This window comes from Pogona vitticeps, chromosome 4, assembly GCF_051106095.1.
Source record: "Pogona vitticeps strain Pit_001003342236 chromosome 4, PviZW2.1, whole genome shotgun sequence".
Taxonomy (NCBI): domain Eukaryota; kingdom Metazoa; phylum Chordata; class Lepidosauria; order Squamata; family Agamidae; genus Pogona; species Pogona vitticeps.
This window is the reverse complement of record NC_135786.1, coordinates 95,590,330-95,602,917: the sequence shown is the minus strand read 5'-3', so window position 1 is coordinate 95,602,917 and position 12,588 is coordinate 95,590,330. Positions and strand designations below refer to the sequence as shown.

The window sequence follows — 12,588 nt, the reverse complement described above, 5'->3', positions numbered from 1 at the left end:
TTGACATCCCTTTACTAAGAGTGATTGAAAATGCCAATTCCAACAGTTCAGCTCAGCTCGAAAGTAAGTGTGGAAAAGTGCTTTGGCAAATCCTGTATAGTCAGGACTATGACAATTTTCAAAAGGCATAAGAAATACGTAATCTTTTCTTTCCCTGACCTGAGCCATTTCACATGGCAGGGGAGAAGGGAAATGGCAGTCCAGTGCGAACCTAGAGGGTGCCAGGTTGGGGAAAGATATACATATACGTGTATATATTTATTACTCCTATGTCCCATTTGAGCTAATGGTCTCAAATTCTCCCCGCTCAGGGGAGAGTGGAGACAGCTAGCCCACTGGGGCCCTGGTGGTAGTGTCTTTCTCCTCACAGTAGAGTAGGCCCATTGAAGCAATATAACTTATTCAGAAAATCTGTACTGATTCAGTGGATCTATTCTTGTAATGACTTACTATACCGAGCAACAGGATTTTAGCCTGTAAGAACTCATTTAAATAATTCCCCACAAAGTAAAAAGATGGTGCAGTAATTCTCTTTCCTGAAAATGCATACATATTCTTGAGTGTACAAACTTCTGTTATTTTGTAATTGCGAGATTTGGACTAGAGAAGACCCTCTTGATTGATCAGATAGATCCATTAAAAACACTATTTGTATTGCTTTTGATTTATTTTATATTTCCTCTTATTAACCAATTAGTAGATTTGAAATACATTTTAATGCAAATATTTCTAAAAATTGTACAAGGGAAATGCCATGTGGAAAGAGCTGCTGAAAGACATGTGGGCCCTGTCCTAAAATAGAATGTTATCTAGATTCTCTTTTGCTAGAGGAGAGGCCCCCAAACTCTGAGCTCCAGATATTCTTAGAATATAATTTTCAGAAACCCTAACAATTGACTAGTTAGCTAGGGTTTCTGAAAACTGTACAAGGGGGTGCTGATAAATATTGAGCCTTTCCCAGAAAAAATTGAGCTAGGAATCTATAAATTGCAGGGTGTATTGGCCAATTTGTCTGTATTCAATGGTGCAAAAATCAACTACCTATGATTTTAACTTATTTTTCATGTTCAGGTCCAAAGTGAACAGCACCTCCAGAAAAGTTCAGTGTGGAAGAGCGTAGGACCATAATCAAGTTCCTGTTTCTCCAAGGGAAAGGTGCAAAGCAGATCCATGATGAAATGTCACAAACTATGGGTGACAGTGGCCCTTCATATACAACAGTTAAATGTTGAGTTGTCAATTTTTAAACTGGCAATTTCGGTGCTGAAAGTGAGAAACCCAGTGGAAGGCCTGTTTCTTTCTCTGTGCCTGCATATGTGAATGCTGTCCATGATATGATCATGGAGGACTGCCGAATATCAGCCAAAAGTATTGTTATATATCTGAGAATATCATGTGAAAGAGTTGTTGCCATTATCCATGATGACTTGGAAATGAGAAAGCTAGCAGCAGAGTGAATCCCCAAACTTTTGACAACCGAACAAAAGAGGAAACGTGTGGAGTCGTCGGTGGCTGTTTTGGAACATTTTGCAAAAAATGAGTCAGATTTCCTGGGCAAACTACTAACTGGTGATGAGACATGGATCTACTGTTATGATCCTGAGACAAAGGAACAGTCTAAGGAATGGAAGCACAGTGGTTCCCCCAGGCCAAAGAAGTTCCGAATTCAAAGGTCGGTGAAGAAGCAAATGGCAAGAGTTTTTTGGGATGAGAAGGGAGTTCTGCTGGTGGACTACCTCCAACAGGGTTCAACCATCAATGCAAAATATTGCTGTGCTTTATTGACGAAGTTGAGGCAAAACATCAAGGAAAAACATTGAGGAAAGCTCTCCAAAGGTGTCATCCTGTTGCATGACAATGGCTTGTCACACACTGCAGGTGAAACGATGGCAAAACTGACATCCTTAGGCATTCAAGTGATGCCCCATCCACCCTGTTCTCCCGACCTGGCTCCTTCTGACTATTATCTGTTCCCCAAACTCAAAAAACTCCTAAAGGGGCAACGATTTGGGAGTGTTCTGGAGGCAACTAATGCTGCAAATGAGTGGTTACACCAGCAGTCGGAAGAATTTTATTTGCAGGGACGTGGTGGCGCTGTGGGCTAAACCGCAGAAGCCTGTGCTGCAGGGTCAGAAGATCAGCAGTCGTAAGATCGAAGTGAGCTCCCGTCGCTTTGTCCCAGCTCCTCGCCAGTTCGAAAGCATGGAAATGCGAGTAGATAAATAGGTACCATCTCGGTGGGAAGGTAAAACGGTGTTCCCTAGTCACGCTGGCCATGTGACAACAGAAAACTGTCTTTGGACAGGCGCTGGCTCTATGGCTTGAAAAGTGGGATGAGCACCGCCCTCTAAAGTCGGACACGACTGGACTGAAAATGTCAAGGGGAACCTTCACCTTTAAGAAGCTGCAGGACAGATGTTGCAAGTGCATTGACTTCCTGGAGGAATATGTAGAATAGTGTGGCAGTTACAGCTTCCTATCTCAATGTTTTCTGGGAAAGGCTCAATACTTATCAGCATCCCCTCATAGTTGAATAATATTTGTGGCCCCTATTTTGGGAACCTGTACACTAAAGAAAAGCTTTTTTTGAGTGCATTTATCTTTCTAACCAAGTGTGGGAAAACTACACAGACAAGAGACCCACAAATCCAGAGATGTTTTTACATTTGTGCAATTTGAGGTCCAAGTATGTACATTTTCCTTTTCAAGGAACTTTAATAGCCCTTTGTAGTTGTATTTTGTTGCCTATATCTTTTTATTGTTTCTTGTACTGTAGATTGTAGTACTGCAGCATGGGAAGTCTTCAGCTATCCTGTGCCAGGGTTCATGGGCTAGCACTCTTACATTTTCCCCTTCTGCCCATGCTTCTTTGGATCAATGTTTGTGTTTATTTATTTATTTATTTAATTTATATGCCGCCCACTCTACCCAGAGGTCTCTGGGCGGCTTACAATAATTAAAATTCAATACAATAAAATGACTAAAATACAATTAAAATACAATTAAAATACAATTAAAATTGCCATCATCAGGACCCACCGTTGTTATTTCAATTAAAAGCCTTCTGGAACAGGAAGGTTTTGACCTGGCGCCAAAATGTCATCAATGTTGGCGCCAGACGAATTTCAGTTGTGAGGGCATTCCATAGTCTGGGGGCAGTTGCCGAGAAGACCCTTTGTCTACAAGCCATCCCTCTTACCTCTTTGAGGGATGGCTCTTTCAAAAGGGCCCCCTGGCTAGATCTTAACTGGCGGGTAGGCTCATATGGAAGGAGGCGGTCCTTCAAGTATCCAGGGCCCAAGCCGTTTAGGGCTTTATATGTCAAAACAAGCACTTTGAATTGGGCCCGGGCAGCAACTGGTAACCAATGTAAATTGAACAGAATCGGCTTGATGTGATCTCTAGCGGCTCCACCACTCACCAGCCGCGCAGCTCGATTCTGGACCAGTTGCAGTCGCCAGACCGTTTTCAAAGGCAGCCCCACGTAGAGCGCATTGCAATCTATACGAGATGTTACCAGTGCGTGTGTAACTGTCATGAGACTCCGCTCGTCCAGGTAGGGCCGTAGCTGGTATAATTTCTGCAGCTGAAGGAAGGCGCCTCTGGCCACCGAGTCCACCTGGGCTTCCAAAGTTAGACTGGGGTCCAGGAGCAGCCCCAGGCTGCGGACCCTGTCCCTTAGGGGGAGTGTAACCCCATTCAGGGCAGGGAATTGGCCCTCCAGCCTGTCCGGTGAAGCACCCACTAACAGCACTTCCGTCTTGTCTGGATTGAGTTTCAATTTATTAACCCTCATCCAGTCCATTATCAGGTCCAGACACGAGTTCGGTACAGAAACCGCCTCACCTGGATTGGTGGAAAACGAGAGGTAGCGCTGAGTGTCATCAGCATATTGCTGACTCCTCAGCCCAAACCTCCTGATGACCTCTCCCAACGGCTTCATGTAGATGTTAAACAGCATGGGGGACAGTATCGAGCCCTGAGGAACCCCATGACATAAATGCCATGGGGCAGGGCAGCTATCCCCCAGCACCACCCTCTGGACACGGTCAGCTAGGAAGGAGCGGAACCACCATAAAACAGTGCCCCCAACTCCTAACCCAGCCAGCCTATCCAGAAGGATACCATGGGCGATGGTGTCAAAAGCCGCTGAGAGGTCCAGGAGTATCAACAGGGTCACACTCCCCCTGTCTCTCTCCCGGCAAAGGTCATCATACAGGGGTGTTGTCACTTTAAATCTGAATGAAAATTAATAATTCCAGAGTTCAGAATAATTTTTTCATTTAATATATGCAGATTAAATCTACTACATAGTTGATTAAACAGTCCTGTGCATTTTACTTAGAAGTAAGTCCCTCTGACTGTATTAGGACTTTTAGAACTTGCTCCAATATGGGATTATAGCCTATGATTGGATGATAGCTAGCTTTGGATGTTCATGTTCCATCTAACCTAAGGTGGTGGGGTTTCTGTACCTTTGGCGATTTTAGCAATACCAATAAGCAAGTTACTTTATATGCTTCACATAACTGTTTGGCGTTTGTATCATATCACTGTGTTGTTATTTATAGATTTCCCTGGTGAACAACTTTTTGAAGTATGGTCTAAATGAACTTAAGTTGTGTTTCCGTGTGCGACTGACCAAGTATCTTTATGAGCAATATCTACAGTAAGTGACAGATGTTTTTACAGTGTTAAGTGCTTTAGTATTGAATTAAAATAATATGAAAATGATTGCAAGCAGCCATAGACCACGTTCCTGGTTTTTTAAATGCACTTAATAATTTAATGGATTGCTTAGTCAAACAACTTCTGTAGTATTTAAGACTACTAGGGAAGTGTCACTTGTGATGCTCTAGAGCAGCCGTTCTCAATCTTTTTTTGGCCGCAGCCCTTTTAGGAGCTCTTCTCGAGTTCCAAGGCCCCATGTCAAACAAGAATGCAACACAAACAGATGAATAGAAATATAGAATAGAAGTTTTTCAGTCTGTGTTCCCCTTCAAATTTGCCAAAGCCCCCCCCAGGGGGCCAGATGGTCTTCATTGAAAATGGCTGCTCTAGAGCATTAGTTTTCAGACTTAGACACCCAGATGTTTTTGGACTGCAACTTCCAGGAATCCTGGCCAGCAAAGCAAGTAGTGAAGGCTTCTGGGAATTGCAGTCCAAGAACATCTGGGGACCCTAGTTTGAGAACTACTGCTCTAGAGTAATGTGGCCATATAACTACCATACATGGCACAGCATTCTCAGTGGTGGCACCCCAGTTTTCAGCTTTCCTTAATCAAAGAGGAGGTTGTCCCACATATATGATGTTCAGGTATATCTCTTTGCACCCTAAGCAAATATTTAATTTGTCTCTGCTGCTTGTTTTTATTATTTTATTATATTTTAATTTGAGCAGTTACACTAGCAGTTTTAGACATATGAATACATCTAATATTGCTAGTAAATATATTTATAAAGCTTATAGACCAGTGGTCCCGAACTGTGGACTGGTTAGGGTGTGAGTAGCATGCTCGCAGGGGGTGCTTGCGGGGGGGCAGGAGATCTATGTCCACGGCCCGGTCCTGCTTAGGCCGTGGACTGCTGCTGGGTCGCGGACTGTGGTTTGGGGAGCTCTGTTGTAGACCACTCAACTTGGTGAGAACACTAATACAATGGTGCCTCGCATAGCGATTGCTCCGTATAGCAATGAAATCGCTTTGCGATGGACTTTTTGCCATCGCAAGAGCGATCGCTTTGCGATGGCCCCTATGGGGAAAATTCGCTTTGCGATGATCGCGGGGGAGCGATCATCACAAAGCCCCCATTTTCGGCCAGCTGATCGGCAGTTCCAAAATGGCCGCCAGGTAAACAAAATGGCCGCCCACTGTTTTGCCTTGCTTTAGAGGCACCGAAAATGGCTGCCGCAATGGAGGATTTTTGCTTAAGGTTAGTTTGGAAGTCCATAGGAACGCATTAAATGCGTTTTAATGCGTTTATATGGGCTTTTAAAAATCGCTTAGTGATGAAATCGCTTAGCAGCAATTTTTGCTGCACCGATTAACATCGCTAAGCGAGGTACCACTGTGTAAGACTTCAAATACTGTTTTTATTAGCCACTCAAAGCACTTAAAAGAAAGGGGGATATAAATCAAACTTGTTCTTAGGATTTCTATTGTTATTGTTATTTCATTGTTACTATTACTGTTGTTATTAAAATTCCATGATTTAGAAAAAGCCACTTTAAATTGCCTGTTTCTTGACATTTTAGGACCTTTACGTACTACAAAATGGGGAATCTCGACAACAGAATAGGCAATCCTGATCAGCTGCTTACACAAGATGTTGAAAAATTCTGTAACAGTGTGGTAGACCTATATTCAAACCTTAGCAAGGTAAGTGTAAAGAAAATGCATCTTCAGTAATGTTATAGTCTGAGTAAATAAACATATTTTGTGGAATATATCTATTAATATGAAATAAATATTTAACATAAGAATTTGCTGGTTACCAGATAGACTTTAATGAGCTGAGTTAATAGCATCAAAGATTATCTTAGATACATATTAATAAGTATCTCATTGTGAATCAAGGGCACAATATGTGGTCCTTGCACACTTGTATTGTGACATCTGCAACTTCACATAATCATCCCTACTGTCAACATGCAGTGGTTTCCTCCATTCCCATTGTTTTTGGGAAATAAATGTGGTTTTGTGTTCTAACACTGTGCTCTGCCACAAAAGATCACCATAGTGACCTCCATCTGTCAGCTTAACTGTGGCAGCAATGCATGCAGCAGCGGCGTAGCTTCTGATTAGTTACAGGGAATCCACTGTGGCCTCCTGGCCCCAGGAAGTTGCCCACCTCATTGTCACTTAACTGGCCTTTCCTGTCTTCCATCTGAGGCATGTAATGTATGCATTTTAAATAATTTCAGTTGAACTGCTGCTTTATTTGACATGCATAGTAAGCAGCTTGCAACATTACGTTTCTACTCTGTAGCTTCTTATCTGCCAAGGCACATTCATAGCCAGAATTTGCTATCTCTTTCATTTCAGCTTGTTATAAAGCTGGAAGATTTATTTGGTTGAAGACAGGATTTTGTCTCCCCGCAGCCCCACCCCAACAAACAGTAAACATAATAAAGGAACAGTCACTACCGTAGATAGATAAATGTTATTGCCTAGTCTGCAGAGGTGGTGAACCTTTGGTTCTTCAGATGTTTTGGACTGCAACTCCCAGAATCCCCAGCCTGTATTGCCATCGATAAAGGACTGTAGGAGTTATAGTCCAAAATATCTGGAGTGCCAGAGATTTTCCACTCCTGGCCTACTGCTTTAATTTTGTTCACTTAAAATCTAGATTTGTTTTCTAAATAAAATGGGAATGTTTGTATTCTGTAATCTCCGGGGGAATTAAGGTAATTCTAGTACAGTGGCGCCCCGCTTAACGATTACGCCGCTCCACGACGAATCTGCTTAACGATGAGGTTTTTGCGATCGCAAAATGGCTTCCCACTGTGTTAAGGACGGATTCCTCGCTATACAGCCACCAGAAAATGGCTGCCCTATGGAGGATCTTCGCTGGACGGTGAGGTATTTCGCCCATTGGAACGCATTGAACGGTTTTCAGTGCATTTCAATGGGCTTTTTACTTTCGCTTGACAACAATTTCGTTCTACAGCGATTTTGCTGGAATGTATTATCGTCAAGCGAGGCACCACTGTACTGAAATACTGTGTATTGCACCTTTTCACTTGGCAATTAGTTTGTTTTCTAAAAAGGGCCCTTGTGGGATTTCTGTTTCTCTCCTATCATTTTTAATTTTGAATCTCTTTTTTTGCAGCCATTTTTGGATATTGTTCTGTATATCTTCAAGTTAACAAGTGCAATAGGAGCTCAGGTAAAATCACTTCCTAAAACATATGCCATGGAATGGTTTGAGTTTGACTTTTACAACACACAATATGAGGAATGTATTATTGAGGAATTTTCTGATAGAAGCTTATTTTGTCTGAATGAACTCTGACAATACAAAGGGGCCGAGTCTCATCCTACTGATGTTTGGTTTATATAAACTACACTACATGGTGCAGTTCTTGATGTACTTAATAAACCCGCATCTATTTGAACACAGAGATCTTCGTTTTAATGCAAGTTTTGCTGCAGAGAAGCTAAGGTGCCTCATATAGTTTTGTGAAAAACCAAGTATAGCAACAAGATTCAGTGTGAAGGTTTTCCATGAGCCAAATTTAATCTCCCTGTATGTTAATGTCAAAAATTCCGAAGGCGCGCAAAATTGAATTTTCAGCCAATAGTTAATCACTGCTTTATAAGCCAAGATCGTTATTGATATTAATGCCAGTTCCAGTCTAACTGGAGCTGTAGGAATTGGAAGCGGGGAGGACTGCCAGCAGTAGCCAAGCATATTTATTTTGGGTGACTTCTAATGGGTTTTAAATTTCCAAGCCCCCACATTTCAGCCTGTCTTCTGCTGCCATATATTGCTATTTTTTGTGAAGACATTTATAATAATAAAGTAACAGTTCTTTGCAAGCCCTTCTGTATTAAAGAAAACAGAATACTCAGATCTTTTTTAAAATTTGCAAGCACTTTTTCTCAACTCTTTAAAGTAGAGGAGAAATCAAGAACATACAATGGGAACATTTGACTATGCTTTGGATAAGGATTTAAAAACCTTGGCTCTAATCCTATAAACAATTGTGCCTACTTACTCGCTTCAAAAGGAGGAATTGTGCATAGCCACACAAGTGTGTTTTTATTAATTTTGGCAATTAGCAATGTATTGAAAACTTTGGAAAACAGCTAAAAGGTAAATACAGTAAAGCTTTTGCTGGCATCTGTAATTAGCATGCCATATGCTTCTGATCTCCCAAATTGTAAGCAAGCACATTTATTAGCAAGCTATCCTACCATTACCAGGTCAAGGACCTTTCTCTTCAAGCAGACTTTCTCTTAGTGATTGGTTTTTTTAAAAAATGGGACTGTTGTGTTTTTGTTGTTTTTAATGTGGCCTTAGTATTTTTTTCTCTACTAGTTTTGATATTTGTTTAATTATTTTCTATTATTGTAATTATTTATTGTTTTCACATTTTAGTATTGTTTCTTTTTTAATATCGTAAACTGCCTTGGGTTCTTTTTAGGAGAAAGGCAGCATATATACATTTTAAATAAACAATAAATAAACGGTCTATTAACATTGCCTGATCATAGTCTATTGGACTACAATCAGGTGATAGCTAATTAACACAAAGTGGACTTTTATTATTTTACTTAGGAAACCAAATGAGAATGTCACACTAAAACATGTTTTATTGCCATTTTCAGCTTTAGCACTTTTTTTCTTGATGGCATCCAGCAGCTCTGGAATGCCCAAGGAGGTTTATCTGAACAGATGTAATCAAAATTTGAAAGGGTGATGAGTGCTCTGTATTTTAGTGCAAGGTTGGGGACTACTCTGTATTGTATGCAGTGGCTCCTTTACTAAGTGAAATGGGCAGATCTGTTTGTGTGGACATTGTGTCCATCAGAGATTTCATTTGCAACCAGTATACTGAAATAATAATTGTGAAAATAATTTCATAATTTTATATCCATAGGGTAGTTGACCGTGTTAAAAAAATAAGACTTCAGACTTTCTTTAAAATATAGATACCTCATCAGTTTACCATATGTGTGTGTGTTTTTTTAAAAAAAATATTGCTAATTGCTAATAGTTGTCTCTATGAACATTTCCAAATATTTTCAGGGTCCTGCTTCCATGATGGCTTACCTGATTATTTCAGGGTTTTTCCTTACACGTTTAAGAAGACCCATTGGAAAAATGACTATCACAGAACAAAAGTATGAAGGAGAATACAGATTCGTCAATTCTCGGCTCATTACAAACAGGTAAGAATTGAAAGGGATGAAGGGAAACAGTTGCTCAGAAAAGCCAAATACTACAGAACAGAATAAACTCTTTTCTGTGTTTTACAATATTGGTAAAATTTATTACACCTAATCAATTTTGGCAGAAGAGCTGAAAAAGTGTAATGTCATACTCTTTAGTCTGCATTTCTACCTTTTGTACCTGTATTTTCTCCCTAGCTGTTCTTAAGTAGCCCTCAAGATGATTTGCCCTCACAAACTGAAAAACCTTTTTGATGTTGTAAAAACTTGTTTGTTAACAAATTGTGAGAGCTGGCACAATGAAATGTTAAAACTAAAAGCTAGTTGCATGTACATAGATCTATGATATTGGCATCTTGGCTTAAAATACATAAGCTAAAATAGAATACACAGAATAGGACTATATAATTCTATATTTTGGCTATTTCAAAGGAAAGAAATGTACACATTCCTTTTTTATTTATTTTTATTTATTTATTTATTGGACTTATATACCGCCCCATAGCGCTACAAGCACTCTCCGGGCGGTTTACAATTTTTTTTAATTATACAGGCTACACATTGCCCCCCCCCCCCCAGCAAGCTGGGTACTCATTTTACCGACCTCGGAAGGATGGAAGGCTGAGTCAACCTTGAGCCGGCTACCTGGGATTTGAACCCCAGGTCGTGAGCACAGTTTTAGCTGCAGTACAGCGTTTTAACCACTGCGCCACGAGGCTCTTTTTTTTGCTCCTCTTTTTTTTTTTTTGCTCCTCTTTCCTATGCTGCATGTGTCTGCCACTGAGAGATAGTATCATGAACTGATAGAATAGAATCTACCAATTTCATGCTGCAGAGAGGAGGAAATGTTTTTTAAATATTCTCATTTTTTAAAAAAAATGACACTAAATAGGAAACCAACATAGCAGGAGGAAAGATTTGATTTCCTCCTACACTTTTCTAGTCTGATTTGCTGCTTAACAAAGGGTTTTTGGTGTTCATCTCAAGTGATAAGTACAGTCTGTTCTATAATCTGTAGATGCTTCTGCTTCATATAGATTGTGTATGGTAAGCCTGATTTCTGATCACTTATATGCATTAAACATTTAAATTTTTTGCAGTGAAGAAATTGCTTTTTATAATGGGAATCAAAGGGAAAAACAGACAATTCACAAAGCCTTCCGCAAATTGGTAAGTCACTTTTCACATAGTGGGAGGCTTTGACCCTAGTGGTTTAGGTCTGTTTTTTTCTCACGCTTTGCAGGGTTGTCTTAATGCCATGGCAGTAAAATAAAGTTATGCCATATTAAAAAATAAAAATAAATGATATGTATTTTCATGCACACATTGCAGTGCTACTTTTTGGAATGTTTCACCATGGGTTGTAATTTTAAAAACAAAGGAAGAGTGTAGTCTTTCAAACATTCATTTTCATAGCCTGTGTTCAATGTAGTGACCCATTCAAGGCTGCTGAAATGAATTGTTTACTAACTTTGCATCCAAAGTAGTTAACAAAGTTGAAAGGAGAATAAAGTTTTCCAGAGAAGAGTAACCAGAATTGCAATGGGTTTATATTACTTAGGTAAGGTCATCTGATGTCTTTTGTATTTGCTGTTCTGCAGCAATAAAATAGTGTTGTAATATCCTGAGGGATTTCTAGTGAAGGCATTAACAAGAGACACTGGATGCTTCTTTTTGTTTGCTACTCCCTGCCTCCTCTGTTTCCCCCCCTTCTCAGCTGGGCTCTTAAGAGTCGAAAATTAGCCTGTTAATGAACCATAAAAATTTCTTCCTTTTTAAAAAGCTAATTGAAGCTGCAAGGTTAAATTGGGCTTTGGGTGTGCATTTCCTATCCTTCTTTAGGCTCTTATTTCTTGTGTGCCATAGTTTGTCTTAATTTGCTTCTTGTTGTATAAATGTTTGTATCTGGAGGGACCAAAGTGCTTTTCAGAACTACTAGTTCATTTATATACATAAACAGAATATACTGACATTATTTCCAACTCTTTCATTTCACTAGGTAGAGCACTTGCACAATTTCATTTTGTTCCGGTTTACTATGGGCTTTATAGATACCATCGTTGCCAAATGTAAGTGTGCATATTTTCCTTCCATAGCAGAATTCTGTGATAATACCAAGAGAAAGAAGGGGCCCCTGTGACGACTGAATAACCTAATTGTCCACTCTCTTGCTTTGATCCAGAAGTATCTTATGTAATAATAATTGTGTGCTGTCAAGTCAGTTCTGACTTAACAAAGCAGAAAAGTTTGAGTAAGCTGGTCCTGTGATTTCCATAGATTGTTCACTTCTCTGAGAGATGGGAAATACTTGTCTTTTGAAATGCCACAGTCAGTATAGCCCCACGTTCCCCATCTCAGTCCATTGTTCTCTGCAGTTCTCTCCTCATGTCACACCCAACACCCTTCCAATGAGCGTGCCCCTATTACTATAAAATGGCTTGTCAGGAGGAGGGAAAGGATAAGCCATTTTACACAAGAAGAATTCTGTCTACATGTCCTTGGATCTAAGGCACACTTTAACCTTTGAACTCAACTGGAGTAAGATTAGAAGCTGGGGCTGATAGGGAAGAGAGTAAGGCTGTATGATGTTTCTAATGGACAGTTGGCTCAATGCATCTTTAAAAAATCATGTAACTTTTATCAAGTTTAGCAGGTTTTACACTTGGGGGCAGCTACTTTTAGAATTCCCTTG

The 12,588-nt window shown here is 40.1% G+C and overlaps 1 protein-coding gene across 1 annotated transcript in view; it reads left to right on the top strand.

Annotated features, from left to right (window-relative positions):
- The window catches only part of ABCD3 (ATP binding cassette subfamily D member 3), a 55,604-nt gene that overhangs the window by 28,719 nt on the left and 14,297 nt on the right, over positions 1 to 12,588 (top strand). Inside the window, exons 6-11 of the mRNA XM_020788662.3 lie at positions 4,572 to 4,669; positions 6,254 to 6,377; positions 7,831 to 7,887; positions 9,754 to 9,896; positions 10,997 to 11,066; positions 11,896 to 11,965. Of these exons, the coding sequence (XP_020644321.1) occupies positions 4,572 to 4,669; positions 6,254 to 6,377; positions 7,831 to 7,887; positions 9,754 to 9,896; positions 10,997 to 11,066; positions 11,896 to 11,965 (562 nt within the window). The remainder of the gene's footprint in view (positions 1 to 4,571; positions 4,670 to 6,253; positions 6,378 to 7,830; positions 7,888 to 9,753; positions 9,897 to 10,996; positions 11,067 to 11,895; positions 11,966 to 12,588) is intronic.